Source organism: Marmota marmota, unplaced genomic scaffold, assembly GCF_001458135.2.
Source record: "Marmota marmota marmota unplaced genomic scaffold, marMar, whole genome shotgun sequence".
Taxonomy (NCBI): domain Eukaryota; kingdom Metazoa; phylum Chordata; class Mammalia; order Rodentia; family Sciuridae; genus Marmota; species Marmota marmota.
In genome coordinates, this window is record NW_025999853.1 from 37,565,949 (window position 1) to 37,588,505 (window position 22,557).

The 22,557-nt window shown below is 40.8% G+C and overlaps 1 protein-coding gene across 2 annotated transcripts in view; it reads right to left on the reverse strand.

Moving 5' to 3' along the window:
* Positions 1-22,557, reverse strand: part of Myrfl (myelin regulatory factor like) — a 119,434-nt gene that overhangs the window by 50,881 nt on the left and 45,996 nt on the right. For both annotated transcript variants that reach the window (XM_048805177.1, XM_048805182.1), the window contains exons 3-10: positions 20,199-20,266; positions 19,851-20,103; positions 19,041-19,132; positions 13,428-13,578; positions 9,508-9,703; positions 6,543-6,619; positions 5,278-5,388; positions 3,657-3,747 (exon numbers count right to left, since the gene is read on the reverse strand). In XM_048805177.1, coding sequence (XP_048661134.1) covers positions 3,657-3,747; positions 5,278-5,388; positions 6,543-6,619; positions 9,508-9,703; positions 13,428-13,578; positions 19,041-19,132; positions 19,851-20,103; positions 20,199-20,266 — 1,039 coding nt within the window. The remainder of the gene's footprint in view (positions 1-3,656; positions 3,748-5,277; positions 5,389-6,542; positions 6,620-9,507; positions 9,704-13,427; positions 13,579-19,040; positions 19,133-19,850; positions 20,104-20,198; positions 20,267-22,557) is intronic.

A 22,557-nucleotide genomic window follows, 5' to 3' on the forward strand; every position in this document is an offset into this window, starting at 1 on the left:
ACCAAAAACACTGGGAGTGGACCCAGGGGGTGGTGTTTGTAGGGGATGCTTACTCCTGATGTGGTTTGAGGACTTTACTCTGTATTTCTGGTTATCCCTTCCACGGCTGACATCTGTGCATGTCCAACCACAGGGCAAAACACACATTACTCCACAAAAACTGATGCCTTTGGTTAAATAAAAATTCATCTAATCTCTAAAAGAGGGATGGGTGGGTGGATGTGTGCGTGTGTGCTAGGAGAGGGAAGGTAGGTCTGTGGTCAGAAATAGTTAAGAGCCAGTGAAAATGAGCTGAGAGACCCAGTTGGCTCTGCTTTATCCCCATCCTTGCAACCACAACGTGCCTCTCATCTTCCCTACCCCTGGGTCTTTTTTGTTTGCCCCTTCAGTTTGGTTTGCAGAGAAGTAAAGGAGGAGGGCTTTGGGGATGTGGCCATTTCTATTATTCTGGGACAGGAACTGGAATAATTTGTTAGTTATCAAAATGAGGAAATCTAAGCATGTCTTTGAAAAGCAGACAAACATAATCTGCCCTCCTGCTGCAACACAGCACTCCAAACCAGGTGTAATTAAGTGTTTCAGAAGGAAAGTGGAGCTGAAGTAAAACCTAGTCATTAACAAAGGAAACTGAAGGAACTCCATTGGAGAAAGGCCCTAAAAACAAAGACCTGGGAAATAAATCTGTTCTCTGGAATAAACCTTAATTTCCATTAAATTGGTCAATTTACACCACAGGAACATAATGTATTTCTAAAGCTGTTTTGATTGACAATGCAGATGAACAATTACTGGGTACTGCCTGCCATTCTCTCTCCAAGGAGAATTGTGACAAACATGGTGTGTCCTTCCTGGACATCTCCTGGAGCCTAAATCTCATCAAGGTGTGGCCCTCATACCGTCACCCTCTACCAAAGAGTAAAACATTTATCTCTACCATTTGGAGAAGTGGTCCTTAGTCCACAAAATGAATTTCAATTTGCTAAATGCAGTTTGAGGTTCATTTAATGTAGCCAGGTCCTGTAATGTTTTTTTAATTATTGAATTTGTCTTTATTCTGAAGGTCAAACTAACAGAACAGAGCCGTGGCTCTTAGGACCATATTTGACTCTTGTATAGAATATAGACTGATCTGTCCTCTGCCCAAATCATATGCATAGGGAAATGTTTGCTGTGGACACCTCTAAAACTCACTGAATCAAAGAGTAATATCGTTCCTTAAATTCAACTTTTCTCTTGGTTGGTTGGTTTAAATATTAATTAAATAGACTGAAATTTCTACATTCATTTTCACTTGTGTGTTTTTTGGAGTTAGAATGAAATAATATCCATGAGATATTCTCAGTTGAGTGTATGAGGGTTTCTGTATCAATATTAGAGTAACCTTGTGTTGCCCAACACAACTACAGAATATTCTCTTTAACCAAAAATTATAGCTAGAGAAACACCTTACACTCATCTGTTTTTTTGTTTTGTTTTGTTTTGTTTTGTTGTTGTTGTTTGTTTGTTTGTTTTTTAAAGAGATACACACGAGAGTTTATGTGTCAGAGCTGACAAATAAAGGCCATCTCTCTATAGGAGAGAGAGGCCCAATCATCTTTTTAAAATACAACTTTAGTAAATAACAATACACCCGATCTATGCTGAGTGCAATTGAATGATTTTCATATTCATATTGAAGGTGACTTACAGAAACTTTCAACTTCTCAAAGTCATCACATATGCTAGTTGTCACTGTGCTTTGGTATGAGGAGGTGCCAGTTAGCCAAGAGGTTCTGGTTAACAGAAAGCCAGGAAGCAGAAAACCTCCTCCCTCTCCCTCTCCTTGCTCCTGTGCAATGAGGACTTGTGCAGCTGCAGTTCAGCTTTGCAGGAGCTGCCAGCAGCAAATGGAGAGACCTTGTTGCCAGGTAAATTATTCAAAATATGAAGGTAACTAGTGGCCTGTCTGACTCAGGCACAAGTCACACCTCTCAGAACAGCACCATCACAATACCTGGTCTATGCCAACTTGGAAAATAGTGACACATCATAGGGCGTGTTGGTACACACCTGTGATCCAGTGACTTGGGAGGCTGAAACAGGAAAGATTTAAGTTCAGACCAGCCTCAGCAACTTAGCAAGATCATAAAACCGTGTCACAAAATAAATGATGATGATGATGGTCATAATAATAATAATAATAGACTGAGGATGTAGCTCAGGGTAAAGTACCCCTAGATTCTATCCCCAGTACCAAAAAAGTGGGGGGGTAGTAAGAAAGAAAACAATGACACTGTCTTTATTTCTTCCAAACCAACATCAGAAACAATAAGCAATCTCAATTTCCAGACTTTAAATCAGATTTGCTGCAACAGCCAGGGAATCCCAGATTACATCAGATGCCTAAGACACCCTGACCTCTGTGAGGGATGGACAGGCACCTCTGTGCTGGGCTTGTGGCAGGACAGGTCTCTGTCTGCCTTTGCTCAGAGGCACCTCACTTGCCTCAGATGATGTCAAGTCCCCCAAAAAAACAGCCTGGGGCATGTATGGTGGCCTTCACAGGGCCATCCGAACCCATGAGGTGTTGACTCCATATCATTACTTCACCTCCACTAAAACTCTGAGAGGTCATTGAAGGATTTCCACTAATAGGTGGCTTATTATTTTTAATTGACTGAAAGAATTACAGAGGGCCCTTTGTTTCAGAACAGCAGGCAAGGAGAGACACCACTCCCAAGTGGGCAGATCTGTCCCCCAGGGCCTTAGATGAACAGCGTCCCTGAGCATGCCAGCAGCAAATGACTTTCCCTGCTGGAGTTGCACATCCTCCCTGTATCACTTCAAAAGAGTGATGACAACACGGCCCCTCCCAGGGCTGCCGGGCCTGTGGTTACCTGTTAACTCATGCCCTGGCATTCTCGGCAGTGGCCAGCCTTACCTCACCGCAGCTGCTGCTGCAGCTGCCAACAGCTTGATGTTTGGGTTTGGCTGCCAAGACTCTTGTCCACAGCTGTGATCCTTCTGCAAAACGCATTGAGCCATTCCTATGAGCTAGACAGTGGCCCAGATTCCCTGGGGTCACCAGTTACTTTGGGGCAACTGACAACCCCCCTGGCACTTTGCTCACCCTGTGGGCTTTGGAGTCAGAGAAAGCTGGGTTATAATCCAGGCTCCATCATTACAGGCTGTGGGATCACGGGCCAGTTATTTACCCTCTTGAGCCTCGATTCCTCTGGGCTTCAAGAATATAATGTAGATTGTCTAACAATGTCTAATGATGTCATGTATAGATTGTTTAGTTCAGTGCCTAAAACACAGAGCAAAAATCAGTATTTTTCAATCTCAGGATCATATGCATTTGGGGAAGAATGATTCTTTGCGTAGGGGTTGTCCTGTACATTGTAAGGTGTTGAGCAGCAACACCTTACTAGATGCCAGTTGTGACAACTAAAAATGTTTCCAAACATTGCCAAATGATCCTTAAGGGTCAAAATTGGCCTTGGTTGAGAGCCACTGTGTAAAAACAAAAGTAGTAGTTTCTAATGTTATCATTATCATCATCATTATCATCAATTAAGACATAGAGTACTTCAAGCATGTCATTGGAAATTCAAATCCTTTCTACAAAGGAGAAAAGAAGCCAGGATGCAGAATAATTAGAGAATTGAGCTTACCCTTACAATGATCCTTTCAGAGATATGGGCTGACAACAGATAGAACTGATCTTGGTTAGCAGCATACAGTCCAACCACCAACATGAAGTATCTAGTTCAGAAACAGCAGACCAACATCAACACATCAGGAACAGAGACACAATTCATGCAACAGTTAATCAGTAGTGAACTTACCTAGCTGAGTTTGCTGATTTAGAGACTGTCTTTTCCCTTTTGCTTTAAACTTCGTCCCCAGGTGAAATGAGAGAGCAATTATTTGATTTACATGCTACTGTCCCCCACTTGCCCCATGTCCAGTTGGAGGTGGCTGTGAGCTGTTTTGCAGACCCTCTGAGGGAAAAGATACTGGCGGGAACATTGGCTTAGCCCGCCTGTGCTGATTTGGCCTCCCTCATCATTCCTGGGCCCTCAGCACAGGACCCCTCACAAACACATCAGGAAGCCACCAGAGGTCCCTGTGTCCAGAGACACACAAGTCACCCTGTCCTGGGCTTGGTCTCAGCTGGACTAGCCCACCATACCCACTCTGACCTCTGGACTGTGCCTCTGGCACCTTCTCAGGTTTTAACTTTAGTCAAAGACCTGAACCTTCCTTCCATTTGCTCTCAAGGCAATTTTCATCTTCTGTACTCCAATTGCTTCTTCAAAACTGATGAGGTGATTTTAAGATTAAACTGTTGCTTGACAATCAAAACAAAGACTATCCCTACTAGAAAAGCTTTGGCTTTAAAAACTGCATGAAAAAAAAAACTAACGAATTCTTTCATAACACTACATAGGTTCTTTGATTGGTATAGAACAAGAGTCTGCTCATGTATCTAAAATAAATCAGTAAGAATAATAAATATCACAAGTATTGTTATTAACTACTGCCATTGTGAACTCAAAATGTTTCATGCTGGGCTACGCAGTTTACCTGTTATTTCACTTGGGTCCCTAAAACAACCTTATTCGAGTAGGAATTGTTAGTGTCACCATTTATAAGACAGGAAAGCGTGTTTCTGAGAGTCTAAGTTACATGCCCAAGGTAAATGGCAGCATCAAATGTTTAAACTCAATTCTGCCCAATACCAAAACCTCGGTTCTAAAACCAGTGGCTCTCAAAACTTACGCATTGTATCAGAGTCACCTGGAGTGTTTGTTAAAAAAATAATAATAATTTGCTAAGCCCGCTTCCTGAGTTTTTGATTTAGTAGGTTTTTGGTGAGACCTGAGAACTTGAATTTCTAACATCCAGGTATTGCGCTCTCTGCTACTCTTGGGACCACACTTTGAGAATCCCAAGTCTAAATCATGCAGGCAATTTTATTTTCTTTTTTAATCAAAAAAGTTACAGCTGTGCTTCATGACCAGCGCACACGTTTGAGGGATGCTATCAGTCTTCCATTCAAGATGGCAATGGGACATGGTGGGATCAAGGCTGGTCAGGAGGGTGGGCATGATGAGGAGTGAGGATGGGAGAAGAAAGACACCGATGGTAAATGGGATATACTATTAAACTGAAAGAGTCAGAGAAAGGAGGAAAGCAGTTTAAGGAGACCCAGTTTGCCAGAGAGCCCTTAGGCTACTTCCTGGTCAAATAGTGTGACTGGCCACCTGGTGTGTGCAGGGGCACCAATACCTCTGGTCAGGATTTGGCTTCCCCTTCTTTCTCATGTTGTTTGCCGTGGTTTCACTGAAGTGTAAACGTCCCAGCGTTACTTTAGTGACCTGGTCAGCCAGTAGGTCAATTCTAAAATGAACAGCAGAAGCACCAAGAGATCATGAGAGAACACAGAGTCCTTGATCATATCCAATCCACTCCTTAAACTCTCAAGTGGGTCCAGTGTGCTTAGAGCCCAGGGCTCATCACACCGTGAAGGACAGTTTATTCCAACCACCAATTACTAGTCAACACTCCACAGCAGGGTCAGGAGTGGCTGCCAGGGAAGGCCAGGGAATGACTTTCAAGCCACCAAGAAATGCTTACTCAGCACAAGCTCCGCCCAGAGTTTGTGCCGCATGAGGGCTGTGCTCTCCATACACTGCGCATGGGTTCTGTTATTTTCACAGCGGGGAGGAAAGATGCCTTTCATCTGTGCTGTTGCTATAGCACTCACCTCCATAGCAAGCAACTTCTTTAGGCTCTTCCTGAAGGCCTTGGTTTCCCGTTAAGTACTTGTCCTTCCCTAGTCTAGTGACAGGAGGCAGCCTCCTCCAAAGGAAGGCTATGCCCAGCCTGCTCAGGCAACGGAGAACCAGATATATCAGCCATCTGAGTCTGTTTGTCCAAGTGCCTGGTTTGTTGGTGGTAGGACCATCTTCTTCCCAGCCCAATGGGGTTGACTGAGGGTTGAAACCCTGAGCTGGTCTTGACTGCATTCCCAGCCAAATGAACCAAAGAGCAAACCCCACTCTGAATCATTCTAGAAACAGAACTCTAACTTTGGACTGCCATATTGCTATGCATTCTACCAGTGGTGCATGCTTTCTATCTTGGAATCCATTCAGCCATCTATCAATGTAGTCTTAAAAAAATAAGAAAAATGAATTGTATACACAGCTTGGATCTGGAACCTTGAAATTAATCCAATCAGCACCATGCTAATTTAAATAAAAAATTGAAAGGAAGATATAGCTATAATCTACTTTACGGAACCAAATTTATTAGTAAGGTTTTTAGTAATAAAGAATTATTTTTTAAATGGATCTTTTAATAAAGAATTTCTATACTATTTCAATGTGTTTTACCAATCTTATTTTTGTTGGTAAATATGCACTTACAATATTGACATACTATTACTAATTTAGATTCTAACAGTGAATTTCATCTTAAATAAGCAAAACAAATTAGATGATAGATCTTCCCAAAACATTCACCTAGGAATTCAGAAAAGAAATTCTTACTTAACAGGATTGAAAATCTTTTTGCTCCTATCTGCTTGGGACTGTTCAATAGCAATTATTTGATTAGTGGCTTCAACCTATATGGAACAACAAAAAGTAAATTACTTAAGGAGTTAACAAATTAATTTATTTACTAATAAAAATGTTCACTAGTAGAGAATACTTCAGTACTTAAAAAGGTCTTCAAGGCACCATGCTAGACTTTGGGCAGGGATTGTAAATTACTGGAAAAACATATAAAATCATGGTTCCTGCCTTAAAGCAGTGCACCATTGATGACACAACAAGCAAAGACCTACAAGGTTAAACAATGACAACACAAGACAACAGAGTATTTCAGGTAAGCAGTGAACACAGAGTAGGCTATAGATGGCTGAAACATCGGGAGGCAAATACAGGAGCTAGGCAGCACAAAGGCATGCATTCCTTCATTTTTTTCATCTATTCTATAAACTCTTATTGAGCACCTACTAGGTTCCAGGGACTGCTCTAAACATTAGAAATAAGAAGTGAACAAAATTAACAAAAATACCTGCTCTTGGGGAAGCTTATATTCTAATATGAAGAAACAATATAAAATATAAATAAGTAGAATATAGAAAGTGACATTTGTTCAGCACCTACTACATACTTTTTTCCTATTGCATACTTATTTTCATGAATAGTGGCAAGAGCCTAATGAAACCAGGCATGTAATATGTAGCTTGTGGGTATTTGCATTTTAACAATCTTTCTGGAAAGCAATTGAGCAGCCTACATCAAGAGTTTTCATAAGGTTCACATCTTTGATGTGTAAATTCCCTCTTAGGAATTTGGCCTCATGCAAAGCTGGGTGCATATAGATGTTCAGTGCAGTTTTATTAATAACCCTAAAAATATTGGAAGTGAGTGAAACTTCCAATAGTATAGAAATTTACATTATGCATCTCTAGGATATAAAACTGAATCATCTTTGTAAACAATATTTTATGGGGTTCTTAATAATATCATGTATTTTCAAAACATAATATTAGCAATATGAGATTCATTTAATTTTTTAAAGTTATGTGTTACTTTTAATTGTCAATGAGCCTTTATTATTTATTCATTTATTTATATGTGTGGTGCTAAGGATTGAACCCAGTGCCTCATATATGCCAGGCAAGCACTCTACCACTGAGCCACAACCCCAGCCAAGATTAATTTTAATAACAAGAAAAATTAAGCTACCAAATGATGCATCCTGAATATGAGTGAGTTTTATTTCTTCTTACATTTCTATTATGTTTCAATTTTTCTAATATGAAGAAACAATATAAAATATTAATTTATTAATATTTTACTCCACAGTAAGAAAAGTATGTTTTATTATTTATTTCCTTGTTGTTTGTATTTATTTATTTTGTTGTTGTTTGTTTTAAGAGCTGTGTTGGGAGCACAAGAGTTGATGTGTGCGTTAATCATCTTTTTATCACTGTGACAAATACCCGAGGAAAACAACTTGGAGGAAGAAAGATTTATTTTGGCTCACAGTTTCAGAGGTTTCAGTCCATGCTCAGCTGCCGTCAAGGCAGAAACCTCATGGTAGCCAGGAAGCAGAGAAAGAGGAAGGGGAGGCAGGGTGGGAGAAAGGACCAGGGACAAGGAAACATCCCTAATGGCCCCAGTGACCTACTTCCTCCCACCATGCCCCACCTGCCTACAATTTCCACCACCTCCTAGTAGTCCATTTAATTACTAATCCATGCAATCGAGTATCTCATTGGGGACGTTAGAATTTTTGCAGGTCACACCCCACTCATGGACACTGTTGCACTGAGGACCAAGCCTTCAACACGTGAGCTTTTGGGAGACATTCCAGATCCCAACCATACCACTGTATTCAGTAACCAAGCCTCATTTTAGGATATCCCATACCCAAGCCCAAGCTGACCATCAGAATGAAATATGTAGATAATGAATACTCGTGCCTGCTAAGGAGCTGGCTATGAAGTGATAACTTAATAAATACCTTTTGACTGCTCAGAAGTCATACTACCTGAATTCTAAACTCAGCTCTGTCACTTACTTACTTGAATGGATTATATAACATCACCAGGCCTCAGTTTCCCCTCTATTAAACCATGGAAAAGGGACACTGTCTAAATTAGTGGTTCTTTGGTTTTTTGCAGGGATTGGGGATACTAGGGATTGAACTCAGGGGCACTCAACCACTGATCCACATCCCCAGCCCTTTTTCATATTTTATTTAGAGACAGTGTCTCACTGAGTTGCTTAGTACATCACCGAGGCTGAGGCTGGCTTTGAACCTGTGATCCTCCCGTCTTATTCTCCTGTGCCACTGGGATTATAGGCATGTACCACCGTGCCTGGCTGGTTCTTTGTCTTTTTTAAAGTCAGACTTCTCTTAGAGAATCTGGTAAAAACTACGAGTCTACTCCATATGAAAAATGCACCAGCATCAATAAGAATAAAATAATGAAGAATAAATTAAATAAAAATAAAAGTAAAAGCAGGACAAGATTTATACACTGAAAACTACAAAAACTATAGTCTGAAGTGATGCTGTGCCAGTGTCTGAGCTCAGTCTTCAGAAATTGGCAGGGTCCACTTCCTATGTCTGGGAAAACTTATTCTTTAAACCCATTCACCATGCAGTGAGGGAGTGCAAACTATCTCTTAGAAAGATGGAGAAAAGCTAAGACCCCACAGCTACAGTCCCATTTGAGCTCCAAACTGTGGCCAGCCCAAATGTGACAGGCATGTGAGTGATCCATCTTGGAAATGGCCCAGCTGAGCTGCCCAGCAGACGACTCCTGAACAGAGTTGTCATAAAGCCAACCCTGGACCAAGTTGCCCATTTGTAGCCCAAATAAATAATTATTATTTTAAGTCAGTTTTGAGATGGTATATTACGCAGCAATAGATAAATGGAACACTTAATAAATGTTGACTGAATTACATTAAGCTAAATTTAAAAATTTACCTTAATTCCAAAAGCTTTCAAGTAAAACATTTCTATTGGCTTTAGGCCCATTTGGGTTTTAACAAATTTTGGACTTCCCCAAACTTGGATGTGAATGGTTATCTGAAAATGGTTCTTCTTTTGGCAAACAAAAGCTTCATCTGCTGGCGAGAAATTAAATCCTTTGTCTGTGACAACTTGATAGCCCACATCAGGTCTATGAAAAGAGGAATCAAAAAAACCAATTTTACAAATATTTTCTATACATTTTCTTTCACTGATGATATCAATTGTAAAAACATTTCAAGAAAATATAGTGTTGGAGGCGCCTTTTGCTATATTTAATCAATAGATGTCTTGAATTTTTACTGAGGAAATGAAAATAATCTTTCAAAACACAGTGGGCTCTCTCCCAGCTTTTTATCTTCTTCTCACAAGGAAGCAGTTCAATTATTGCCAAATAGAAGCACTGTTTCCTTAGACTCCCTATCCCTTTTGTGCTTTCTAAACCCTTAATTTGACTCCACAACACAATGCAAAGATGTAGGCGAAAAGTTGAGAAATCACCGTGTTACTAGGAATATCTGGTATAGAATTAATTTCTTTCCTCCTTTAAAAAAAAAAAAAAGTCTCTTCAGCTCTGCCATCGTTACTCAAATGAGTGAATATTAAGTCCATTGGTACAGGTATGAAAAAGCAAACTGGTCAGAATTACCAGGAATAGTTTTAAACCAAAGTCATCAAATCCAGTTACTCTGCTAACTGGAAACCTGTTTTTTAATAGAGTATAGTCATTTCCTTTTTATTCTCCAATCTGGTAATAGTGCTAGAAACCTACCATAGTGACTTTCCTTGTTGAAGAAGGAATGGGATAATGCCCGGATAGTTAATCAGACTTTTGCTTTGTTTGTTTTATCATTGCTACTTTTTAATTTTTTTTTCAATTTTTAGTTGTAGATGGACACAAATACATTTATTTATTTGTTTTTATGTGGGACTAAGGATGGAACCCAGTGCCTCATACATGCTAAGCAAGTGCTCCACCAAGGAGCCACAACCCCAGCTCCTCATGCTCTTTTTTAATAGCAATCCTTTGAGTGTAAGATGTTTAATGAAATATTCTAAAAATGTTAATTCAAAGGAAACAAATTAAGTGTGTTCATTATGAAGTAGAGAGGAGAATATAAAAGTTGGTGAGTTTTTCCCATACAGGTTGTAGATATGGAATGATTTTTAATTCAGGGTTCCTAAATATGGATTTCTTTTCTCAGGAAAGAAACTTGAGTACTACAGAACCATGAGTACTACACTACTTTGTGGATCTTTGCCTCCTGGGATCTCAATTTGGATGGCTGCCATTATAATAACAACATAGAGTTTCTAAATTTTACTCTAGTTCCAGAAACAGAAACCATTATTGGGTTTTGCAGGAAAAGAATGTTCATGTTCTTTGTAAGTTAAGCACCTCCTCAATGGATCAAGTCACTGAGTCATTGACTACCTTCAGTAGCTAATAAGTTAAAGGCTTCACAATCATAGTGCCCACCAATAGCAAAAGGCAAATTCATTGCATGAAGAATTTGATAAACCTGTATGTGTTAGGCCATCTGCAAAATTTATATTGAGCCAGGTTTCTAGAACTAATCTGTTAATTTACACTCTAAGGCCTTGATGGATGGAATTGTATAAACTTACTATTAAGGGTAATAAAAAAAAACTGTCTTTGTTTGAAGAAAAAAGGAATTTTTTTTTTGTGATGTTCCATGCTTAACTGTCAAAAATTCTGAAAGAAGAAGGTAAGGTTTATACCCCAGACATGATCATTAGTCTGTAATTTAAGAAAGCCTGAATGAACCAACAAGAATTATACTGAAGATGATTCTGGGCCTTAAAGGCCAATCTCTGATTATAGAAATCTACCTGAGAATGCAATTATTATTATTTGGGGGGAGGTGTATATACTGGAGATTGAATCAGGGGCACTCAACCATTGAGCCACATCCCCAGCCCTATTTGCATTTTATTTAAAGACAGGGTCTCACTGAGTTGTTTAGCACCTCACTGTTGCTGAGGCTAGCTTTGAACTTGTGATCCTCCTGTCTCAGCCTCCCAAGCCACTGGAATTATGGGGCAATTATGTTTTTGACATCAAAAGTTAAACATCAAGTCAATTAAACTGACTTTTAAAAAACTGTTTTATAGCACAACTTTGAAACATCATTCAGAACTAAAGTTAAATACATTTTAATCCCTAACTCCATTGCTTTTACATAATTTAGGGAGATAGTTTGTAATATAGTCTACATAATTATCAAAGAAAAAACAAGTGATTTTTCTCTCTCAATGGCATGACTAGTAAAATCAAGAGAGCCTGAATTATAATCTGGATAAATTTGCTTCCTTTTTGCTTAGGAAAAGTGAGTTATGGCAAAGTATTCAAAATAAAATTGCCTCTCTACCTTTGAATTGATATCATCTCTGTTTTCCCTTTTTTCCAGTTTGTTGGAGCAGAGATAAGCAGTTCAAACAAAGTTTTAAATAAATCTCTTCAAGTAAAAAGAGAGAGATAATACCTCAAAGATCGATCAACTCAGATGCATACAGATGGAAAAGTATTAAGGGTTTTAAAAATCATGTGCCTGTGTAGGACACTATCATACATTGGTACTAATGCTTCAGAGAGAATGTGGATTGTGCCCCAAGAAAATCAAATAAAGATTGAGACTCAAAACCAAAACCCATAGCTTCATACTTTCATTTTCTGATCTCACACAATAGCAAAGATATGAAGTCATGACATTTCAATTATACAACAACTGGTGTCCTTTGCCTCCTATTAAACACACCAACTCCCAGGGCACCTAGCCACTGAACTGCATCCCTAACTCTTTTTATTGTTTTATTTTGAAACAGGGTCTCACTATGTTGCTTAGGGCCTTGCTAAATTGCTGAGGCTGGCCTCAAATGCACAGTCCTCTTGCCTTGGCCTCCCTAGTTGTTGGGATTATAGGGGTATTTAATCAATAGATGTCTTGGGATTACAAGGGTGTGCCTGTAATCACACCCTGGCTTAGGCTTTGTTTTAAGAGAAATATTTCTTCCTTCTAGTCCAACATAAACATCTTAATGATAAACTTTGCTATATTTGAATTTGGAAAATACCAGGAGGTCTTCAAGTTTATCGCTCAATGTATCTCATTTCATATTATATTTATTACTTCAAAATCCTATTTTTTTAACCATTGACTTTTTTTTAGTGTTTCAATAAGGTATTTATAACAAAGGAAAATAACAGCAGCCTTGGGTTGATAAATTATACCCTAAGGAATAAAGAGAAGCACGTTAAAAAACAATAATGCATGAGTGCACATTTATTTTTTTAACTGTAATGTTATAAAATAAGGTGAAATTTTTCTAATTTTAGGATAATTTGTATGATTTGATTTCAGTCTCTTAATATAAAGAAACCACCAACTATGGTTGCAGGCTAAACATTCAAAATATGCAATGTGTTGACAATACTGATTTTAGAGTTGGTCATTGGATAACAACTTTATGTGACCCCAAAAATGTCTTTTGTGGTATTATAAATTAACTGCTGGACTAAATGTTAGTGTATTGGGAAAACTCAATCTTCCAGCTTTTAGTTTAAACTGGGCATGAGATCCCAGAAAGATTCCCTCTCTCCCCAGCATTTAGTAGGTAAATTATAATGAGTTAGAGTTATAAGTCTGGGTCCTGAAGGCCAGAAGCCCATGTTCCAACTATCCTTCAGCCAGGATGCAAAACAGATGTATGACAGACACTTTCTCATTGACCCATCCCATTTGATGGGGTGACACCCAAGCCCAAATACTTGGGTTCAGTACTGAGATCCAGCACTGCCCTTCCCCCTCAGCCTCTAGCCCTCTACCCCCCCAGGCATTGGGGAGGCCACTTACAGTTTTTCATAATGACTGTTTAATAAACTATGCCAAGGAACACTTTGGTATGGCTGCCACTTCAGGGAAGGAGAGCACTGGTCTACAGGCATCCCATTCTGTCCCTCGCCGTCAAGGTCCTGTACTTCATTGTTGTGACTCCTACCTGTCACTGCAAAGAAACAGGTGAGTTAGATTCTTCCTACTAGACTCTTCTTCCTAGACTCACAGACAGCTGCATGGCCATGTGTGAGGCAGAGTGACCTTGGGACAGGTGTCAAATGCTTGGAGGCAGGAGGCATGTTGCTGCCTGTGTCATCATCAGTAAGACAAGTAACTTGAGATCAGTGACCGCTATGGGGAGGTGGTGGACACTTGTAGGAAACTTCATCCTTAATATCAATCTACTACTTCTGCCATGTGATTCAGAGAAGTCTATGTTCAGCCCTAGGAGGGTCTAAATGGATCAAAGTAAATATTTAGTACTTGCATCAGAGGTGGCCACGTGGGCTAATCCAACCCAAGCAGAGTGGATCTCAGCACTTTGGGAAATGTGGGTTCAAAGATGCTCGCTCTTCTCCATGAAGTTTGAACCCATGAGATAACATGTCCAGGAGCTGCTGGCGCCATTTTGGAACATGAGGGAAAAGCCCATCTGGGAATGAAGTTATGCTAGCAGAAGCAGTTAATAAAGAGGGGCACCTGGTCAGATGATTTGATTTGAGTTCTGTGATCCAATTGTACCCTCCTAAGTTACAGGAGCCAATAGAGCCACTGGTTTTAAAGGGTTTGTTTTGTTTTGTTGCTCTTTCTTTCTTTTGCTTTGTTGCGTATAAGGCAATTTGATGTTTTTGTTTTTGTTAATTGCAACCAATACCCTAATTTGTTACAGGTCTTGGTGGCACCAAGATTCTGTGACTTTAACCACCCTTTTGAATTTAGATGAGTTGTTTATTCGCTTACTATCTTACTTCTCTCCATTGTAGAATTGAAATTAAAATGTGTGCTGCCCATCTTCCAAGATAGAGAATAAAATGATAAAGTGAAAACACCTTGAGAAGTTCAAACCAAGATAAAGTAACAGAGTTCTTGTTAGCATGTAATATCAACTCTATGAAATTGCCACTTTTGTTCATCAAAAATGGTCAAATAACAGCCTTTTCACATGATGACCACTATTTTTGAATAATCCCTGCAAGCTCTCTGTCTTAATTTGAATATGCCTCCCAAACTGTGCAATTCAACCTCAGATTGTGTTTATGTAAAATGCTATTGGTACATTTTCTGTTTCCCTTTTCTTCTAACACCCCCTACCATCACTCATGCCTGACGTCAGGAGTGAAAGGGAAACAGTGGGCGTTGGTATGACCAGGTGCAGGCTGTCAGCAATAACCCAGAAATAGGACATTAACTTCTATTGAATGTGCCACTTAGCCCAGAGCTTGGGAAATGCAGTAGCAAAGGGCTGGGTTTTCTTTTGCTCATCTAACTCTTCCTTTCTTTAGGCTTCTATTGAGGTCTTCTTGAAATAAGTAAATCAATAGACCTGCTTCCAGTTGCTTTTGATCTCAAATGTCACAGAAAATGAGATTTTCTTGGAGTATCATCATCAAATGTCACCTAAGTGAAACATGTATTTTTTGGTTTTTATAAGGCCAAATCTCCCATGTTAGAGAGATTTTGGAAAATCCTGAAAAACTTCTTCCCATCTAAGGACATTGGAGGTGGGCAAAGCTGGGATCTTCTCCTTCCCTCACTCCTCAAAAAGCTACCTGGCCTAAAATCTTTTTGAAAAAGTAAATAAATAAATAAAGCCCTTCCACATTTCTGCTTCCATCAAATTCAGAGAAAGGGGGAAACCAGTACTTCCTTTCTTCTTTCATTTCTCCTACAATGGAGAGAAGGTCAACGGAGAGTCAAAGGGTTTGAATCACAACTACCTAATGGCTGAACATTCCTAAGAAAATGATTTAAGCTGAATTTCCATGTCCTCATGTGCAAGGTGGGAATAGCCATATATACCTCCCAGGGGTGGTGTAAGGATCCCATGAGGGAATAATGTCTGTGAAGTGCTTAGTCCAGCAACTGCTACCACAGCATTTAAACAACACTGCCTTTGGATATGAGTGTCCCTGTCATTATCACCTATACTTGTTGCAGCGAGGGGACTCAGATATGCTTGGGAAATGCTGCTTGGCCTCCACATAACTCTATGTAACTATTGGCAGTACTTGGCCACAGCCAGCTTCCTACTCAAGCCTGGCAGCAAGGTCAATGTGCCCAGGTACATGGCCAAAGGCCAGCTCCACTCCTCCAGACACTGATAGGGAGGGTGGTCAGGGGACTGGGACTATTGGCATCATCCTCAGAAATCATAGCACTTCCTGCCCTGCCTAACACAACAGCAAAGGTTTCAAAACAGTAAAAGTGACACAGTCATAGCTTTCCTGTGAGCTGTTTATCAACTGGTAAGGCCCCAGAGACCACAGGCCCACGCTGAAGTTCCAGACAGAAGCTGAGCCTAATGCTGGGACTTATTATTACTACTAACAATAAGATTGATTTTTGTATTCATGCAAGGTCCCAGACATTTCACCTAGTATTTCAACAGCTCCTAAAGTCATCTCCAAGGTGAGGATCCTTTTCTTTTTCAATAAACTTTTTTTTTATCTGAGTATTTTACATATAAAGAAAAGTACACAGATCATGAGTACACAATTTTATTTTCTTATGAAATGAATTCTGTGTAATGACCATTTTATCAAGCAACAGGTTGCTTCCAGCCCTCTAGGAGACCCCCCCCCCCAAAGCCCTTCTTCCAGTAAGTAATTTCTCCTGTCAAAAACTGATAATTGTCCTGAAATCTAACCGTACAGAGGAGTTTATAGAAATGGAATAATACGATATGATATGTTCTATTCCAGGTCTACTCTCGGGTTGGCAGATATGCTTGAAGAGAGGCCACCAAACATTTCTAGAGTGGTTGTGAAGCAAGGTTTCTTAATCTCATTAACCAGAGTAGAAACTGAGATTCTAAGTCCTGACAGCATTTGCCCTGTGTCATAGCTGCTGAGTGGAAGAGCTAGGGTTTGAACACTCCTCCGCCCTTCATGCAAGATCTCTTGAGAAAACCTAACACAGAGAGAAACAGAAATGTGAAGGCAGCAAATGCCTGAGTCCCACCCCGTGGAGGAAATGGAAAGCTTGCCTCTGACGCCTTTCAAAATATTGTGTGTACTTTGCTCTAAACAAATCTCTGAGATAAGTGGAAATTATAATTATCATTTGATAATCAAGAAAGATTATCTGAGAGTTCCCAGATGCCAGAGAGATGAGACAGGCACTTTCCTGATTCTAGAGGGTGAACACAGCCAATGTACCTCTCATCATGGGCCAACGGCTCTGGCTTTGGAGCTGGAAACCCCTTTCACATTTGAGGTTCAAAACATAAGAAGGCTGAAGCCTCTCAGGGAGACCTTGAACCTCTTTTATTTGGCTGAGTGAGGCCAAGCACCAGCTAACAGGAGCCTGCCCACAAGTGGTTTTCTCTCTAAGCAAGATTTTACATCTGCTCCTACCAACCCAAGAATTCTACATTCAGACCTCAATAAATGGGATCTTGGAACCCTTGGCCAACATGTACCTCTTAGGAAAAGATCCAGAAAAGCCTAAATGATTGATTTAGAAATCTCCCATTAATAATTGGCAAACTTTCTGCTGCTTATAAGACTGCAGAAGTTCCCCCCTTCCTCTCTTACTGTGTTCTTTTCCCAGGACCTTGTAAAAACTCCTATCCTCTGCAACATCAGTGGGAGATCGCCACTAAAACTTGTGCTAAAAATATAAACTGTAATGAAAACATGGCATTTGGATTAACTAAGTCTTTGCCTTTGTCTCCCTGCCTCCCTCTGGCCCTGGGAACCTGCTCATTTTCATTCTTGAACAGTTGTCTGGAACCAATTATCTTTAGTCAGCCTTTTTACTGACCTTTAAATGGGACTTCAGGGTTTCCTATGTGTTGAGACATTTCAGTTACTCTTCCAGGACTTGAAGATGGTAAAAAAAAAATCAATGCCCTGTCTGGGACGGGCAGCAGAAAAACCATCACAGGTTGGAGCTTAACTCTGGGAGTGGCCAGAGCAACAATCCAGTCTGTTGAGGAAACTCCTGGAAGGTTTGAGTGACTTGCCCCGTATCCCCCAGTGAGCTGGTGCATCTGGAGGAAAGTGAACAGATGGTTCCCTTGTCTGGCTAGGAACTTGTTCAGGCTTTATGTTTAAGAATCATAAAGAAGCTGCAGGCTAGATGCAGGGATCCCTGAAGAAACTAGGGTATCCTTGCTTAGGAAGGTGGACAAAGAGCTCTATGTCATCAAAAGGTGGGGCTTTACTTAGCATTTTGTTTTTCTAGGAGGGAGGGGTTAGATGTCGGTTATGGTGGATCCATGTAAAAGGTGGATCCATGTAAGAGATTCACCTTTTACAAGGCTGGGTACCCAGCGCAGTCATGACATAGCACTCCCAGGGAATGGTGATATGGGGGATTTGGCTGAGGGGGTGACATCATTGTCCACTGAAGGACGCCCCCAGCCCACGCTGAAGCTGAAGCCAGACATCCCTGAAAGGACCAGCTCCAACCAGGGGTGGCTAAAGACAAAGGAAGCAACTTCAGGTGGTGAGAAAGCCACCTTTCAGAGTGGTGTAATCCTCTAGAGCTCAGGGACAGGAGTAGGAGTAGGAGCCCCAAGAGGAAAACTTGTTGTCCTGGCCAAGATGACTCATGGGGAGAGAAGAGATTCCCAATCCCTGAATTTGGGGCACCGTTCACACTGCCTGCATATGAGCATTTACAGTAGCTAATAAATTTGGCCTGGAGTATTATACTTTTCCCTAGCAAATGCTATGGCAAATGCTAAAGAAAATTCTGAAAGTTCAAGTCCTTAGACTCCCAAAGACCAGATTGTTCCCAGCTTGATCAGGTCTCTAAGCTCAAAGCACAATGCATCACATTTTAGATTTAAAAACAACAAAAAAAACCAAGCTGACCACTTGGGTCTCAGATGGAAGACTTCTAAGATGATTTTACATAACTTCAAAGATCAATCAGAAACCTGCCAATGTGGTTTGAGTGCAAAGAAAGTTCAACTCTCCATTTTCCTTCCACTGGAGAAATACTCTAAAGTCTTGCTTTTTGGAAGGTCATCTGTGAACCCATAGTATTGGCCTCATCTGGGTACTCAGGTCTCAGTCCCCAGCTCAGATGGATTGAGTCAGAATCTTCATTTTACCAAGACCCCTGGGTAAATCTATGCACATTAAACTTGAGGAGAACTGCACTCAAGAAAGCAGTGGGCACACCAGCAGGCCTGCAGCCTGTCTTCTTAGACACATTGTTCCTGAAATTGAAAGACTGGCATTTCACTTGCACCAGAAGGTCAACCTTTCCTGGGAGCACTTATGTGACCCCACCTGCATGAAGAACATCAAGAAGGAAGAAATTAACTCCCAGAGCCTATCATTGCCCTCCGTGAGAGAGAACATAATTTTGTAGGATTGCTCAAAGGTTTGTAAAAAGCTTTGATCCAATGGCTAAGACACTGAGGGCTTTGACTTTGTCACAGCCAGATTTGCTCACATGGTCTGGAGTGGTGGGCCCACACTCTGCAGTCCTCTGAGTCATCCAATATCTGTGTGTACTTTCTCTTCTTGGCTGGAGGCAACGAGGCTCTAAAATCAAGGAACCAAAAGGGAGGTTAGGCTTCTTTGCTCAACATGTTACATTAAATCCCATTTAATTTCCCAGGTCTCTACTCTGGACTTTCCTAAGCCTAATGCCTGTTAGTTAAGATGACTTGAACCCTACTAGTCTGAAACTTAATTTTGTTTTATCCAATGAACCTGATATTCACCTCCCTGAAAAAAAAAATAACCTTACAACTTTCAAAAGGCAGAGGACTCAGAGACTTCAACTACAGGTGCAGGTTTTACACCTGAGCATGTTTTCAATGTGGAGTTTTACCACGATTTTTGATAACTCTTCCTCTCTCTGCCACCTTCTAGACCCAGAAGACGGAATAAAAAGGAGAAAAGCAAAAGAAAAGAATATTTCTTAATGTTTGATTGACAGTTTTCTGAGAGCTCATTTACAAATCCCCTTGAGTCGTCTGGCTGAGCCTGCATAAGCACACGGCTCCCTCCGCTACCTGGAATCTCCCTATAGATTTCTGACATTTCAGCTTTTTGTTGAATGAGGACCTTGGGTTTAGTGGGTTTTTAATTAAAAGACTTTCTAAGCCAAGAACCCGGGCCCCGCCGTGGCCTATCTGCGTCTCAACACTGCCATCTGCTGGAAAGGCTCGGGCTGCCGGTTCTCTACGTCACAGGGCAGCGGGCTGCTCTGAGGCTTCCTGCGAGGTCTCTTGTAACTAAATATCTTGAGCTTTACCCGGAGACGTGGCACAACAGCTGCTGATGGTGAGAACAACTTGTCCCCAGATGGGAAGACCCGGATTGGTCCTGAGCTGGATGACCCGTGTTTGGGTAGCAGTTGTGAAAGCTGCCCGGGGTTCGGCCGGAGTCGCTCCTTGCAGACGTGCTCGGGTGCGCAGGCAGCATCCCAGGGGCAGCTGCAGCTCCTGAGTGGAGGAAGGTAGCCCGATTCTGCACAACTGCAGGCCTCAGGGTCCAGGAGCACGCGCCTAGGGGAAGACACAATCAAGGGCCTAGTTTTCTTGCTATTCTGAGTCCAAGAATAGGAACAGCACAAGATGTGCGGCAGGTGGGTCGCACTCACCTTTGACCTGCGGAGGAGAGCAGGGGTCTGATGCAGAATAGGGTGGGGTATCTGGGAGCTGGCGTTGCCTGAGGATTAGAGACATGGGTTGCTTTTGTTTTGTTTTATTTTACACTATTCTATGATACTTTTGTCAAGAACAGAGGCAGCCCTCAGTGAACAGAATCCACGTGATGGTTCCAGGTGAATCCGGGGGTTGAGGAGCAAAGCCCATCAGAACATGCCCAGTGTCCTGTGTCGTGGCTAGGTGACCCAGGCTTTGAGTTCCAGTTTTTGTACTCCCTAACTGTGTATCCATGAACAAGTACTTAAGTTCTCCAAAACCCCATTTCCCCACCTACAAGACGGCACCAATTATTACACCTGCTTCACAGTGTAGTTGTGAGAATTGAGATGATGTCCCTAAAGCCCACGACATAATACCGGGAACAGAAACGGTGTTCAAGAAAATTTAATGAGTGTCATTTTGTTCTGGACATGCTTACACTGCTCACACTGTTGGGGCTAATGCCATTTTTTTGCAGTGGCTTTCCATCTATATCTGAAGAATCCCAAAGTTTTTGGAAGGAGCTCACAGGTTTTACAAAAGAACATTTTGTAAATATTTCTGGTGGAAAAATAATCACTTTTTTCTGTTTTATATATCAAGGTGAAGTGCAATTTCATTTTTCACCATGAAAACCTCTGTTATGAAAGACCTACGAGTTATTTACAGTCAAAACCTCTTATTCTACCTCTCACACAAGCATCACCACCTCTGCTAGATTCTCTTGCTTGAAGAGTAAGCTATATTGTTTTTCCCAGTTGATTAAGATTCCAGTAAAATACAAAGAGAAAAGTTTGTTTTTACCATTTACTAGAAAAGTTGACTCCTCCAACTGATTCCTTATTATTTATTTACTCCCTACTAATAAGGGATGAAAAAATATACATTTACTTTCCTATAAAACACCATCCAAATAAATGCAAATACAGAAGCATAAGCACAAAAGGATATAGAGAACTTGAATAGAGACCACAGCAGACCATATTTAAAAAATAGGGTAGGTAGTGGACAAATAGGATGGGTGGGAAATGAATTAGCAGAATGGAAAAAAGCAAAAAATAAAAATGCCTGGAGATAGGGAATGACATGGGAGTCAACGATAAGTAACCCAATCAAACAGGACTCCAAAAAGCCCAGGACACTAGAGGTACCTGGAGCCTCTTAAGTAAGGGATAAGAGTGAGGCTGAAAACAGAAAGCTTAGTTGAAGTTTTGATTAAGAAACAATTGGGCTTTTAGATCAGCTTCCCCACCCATCACTCCAACATAAGTTGAAAAGGTTTATTCTTTGGAGAAATGGAACCAGGGACACAGTAGTACAGGGTGACCAGGCACAGTTAAGACCAGCTGCTGGCTGAATATGAAGGGATGCATTAAAAATCTAAATGTGGCCAAGCACAGTGGCACAGGCCTATAATCCCAGTGGGTTGGGAGGCTGAGGCAGGAGGATCACAAGTTCAAAGCCAGTCTTAGCAACTTAGTGAGGCCCTAAGCAACTTAGCAAAACCCTGTCTCAAAAGATAAAAAGGGCTGGGGGTGTTGCTCAGTGGTTAAGTGCCCCTGGGTTCACTCCCTGATACCACCACCAAAAAAAATCTAAATGTAGAACTGTGAGACCCTTCCTCAATTCTGCTTTGCATGCATCCAAGCAGATTTCCCAAAAAAGAAATTGGAATATCATTCTCAAGAAAAATTATTCAGGGAGGGAAGAAAATATTTTGAAGTTACCAAGGAATTTGCTAGCCCTTATCTGATCACTCTACACTGAAATCCATCCTTTCATAATAATAGTGAGCACACAGAACTTCTTAAACAAGAACAAACATAAAAAAACAGATATTTTCAGAAAGCCTTTAACCCTAAAGACAGAGAACCAACAACTAGATAAATACGAATGCAAAAGAATCAGCAGGGATTGTGGCTCAGCAGTAGAGCACCCTGGGTTCCATCCCCAGCACCACATAAAAAATAAATAAATAAAATAAAGGTGTTGTGTCCAACTACAACTGAAAAATAAATATTTAAAAAAAAAAAAAGAATCAGCAACTGCTCTGATATGGCTCCTACCAGACCTGATTTTCCCAGAAAGGGGGAAAAAACTATTAAAAAAAATACTGCCAGGCGTGGTGGTACGCGCCCATAATTCCACCAGCTTGAGAGGCTGAGGCAGGAGGATGGAGAGTTTAAAGCCAGCCTCAGCAACCCAGTGACACCCTGTCTCTAAACAAAATACAAAAAAGGGCTGGGGATGTGGCTCAGTGATTGAGCACCCCCCTGGATTCACTCCCCAGTACCAAATATATATATATATATA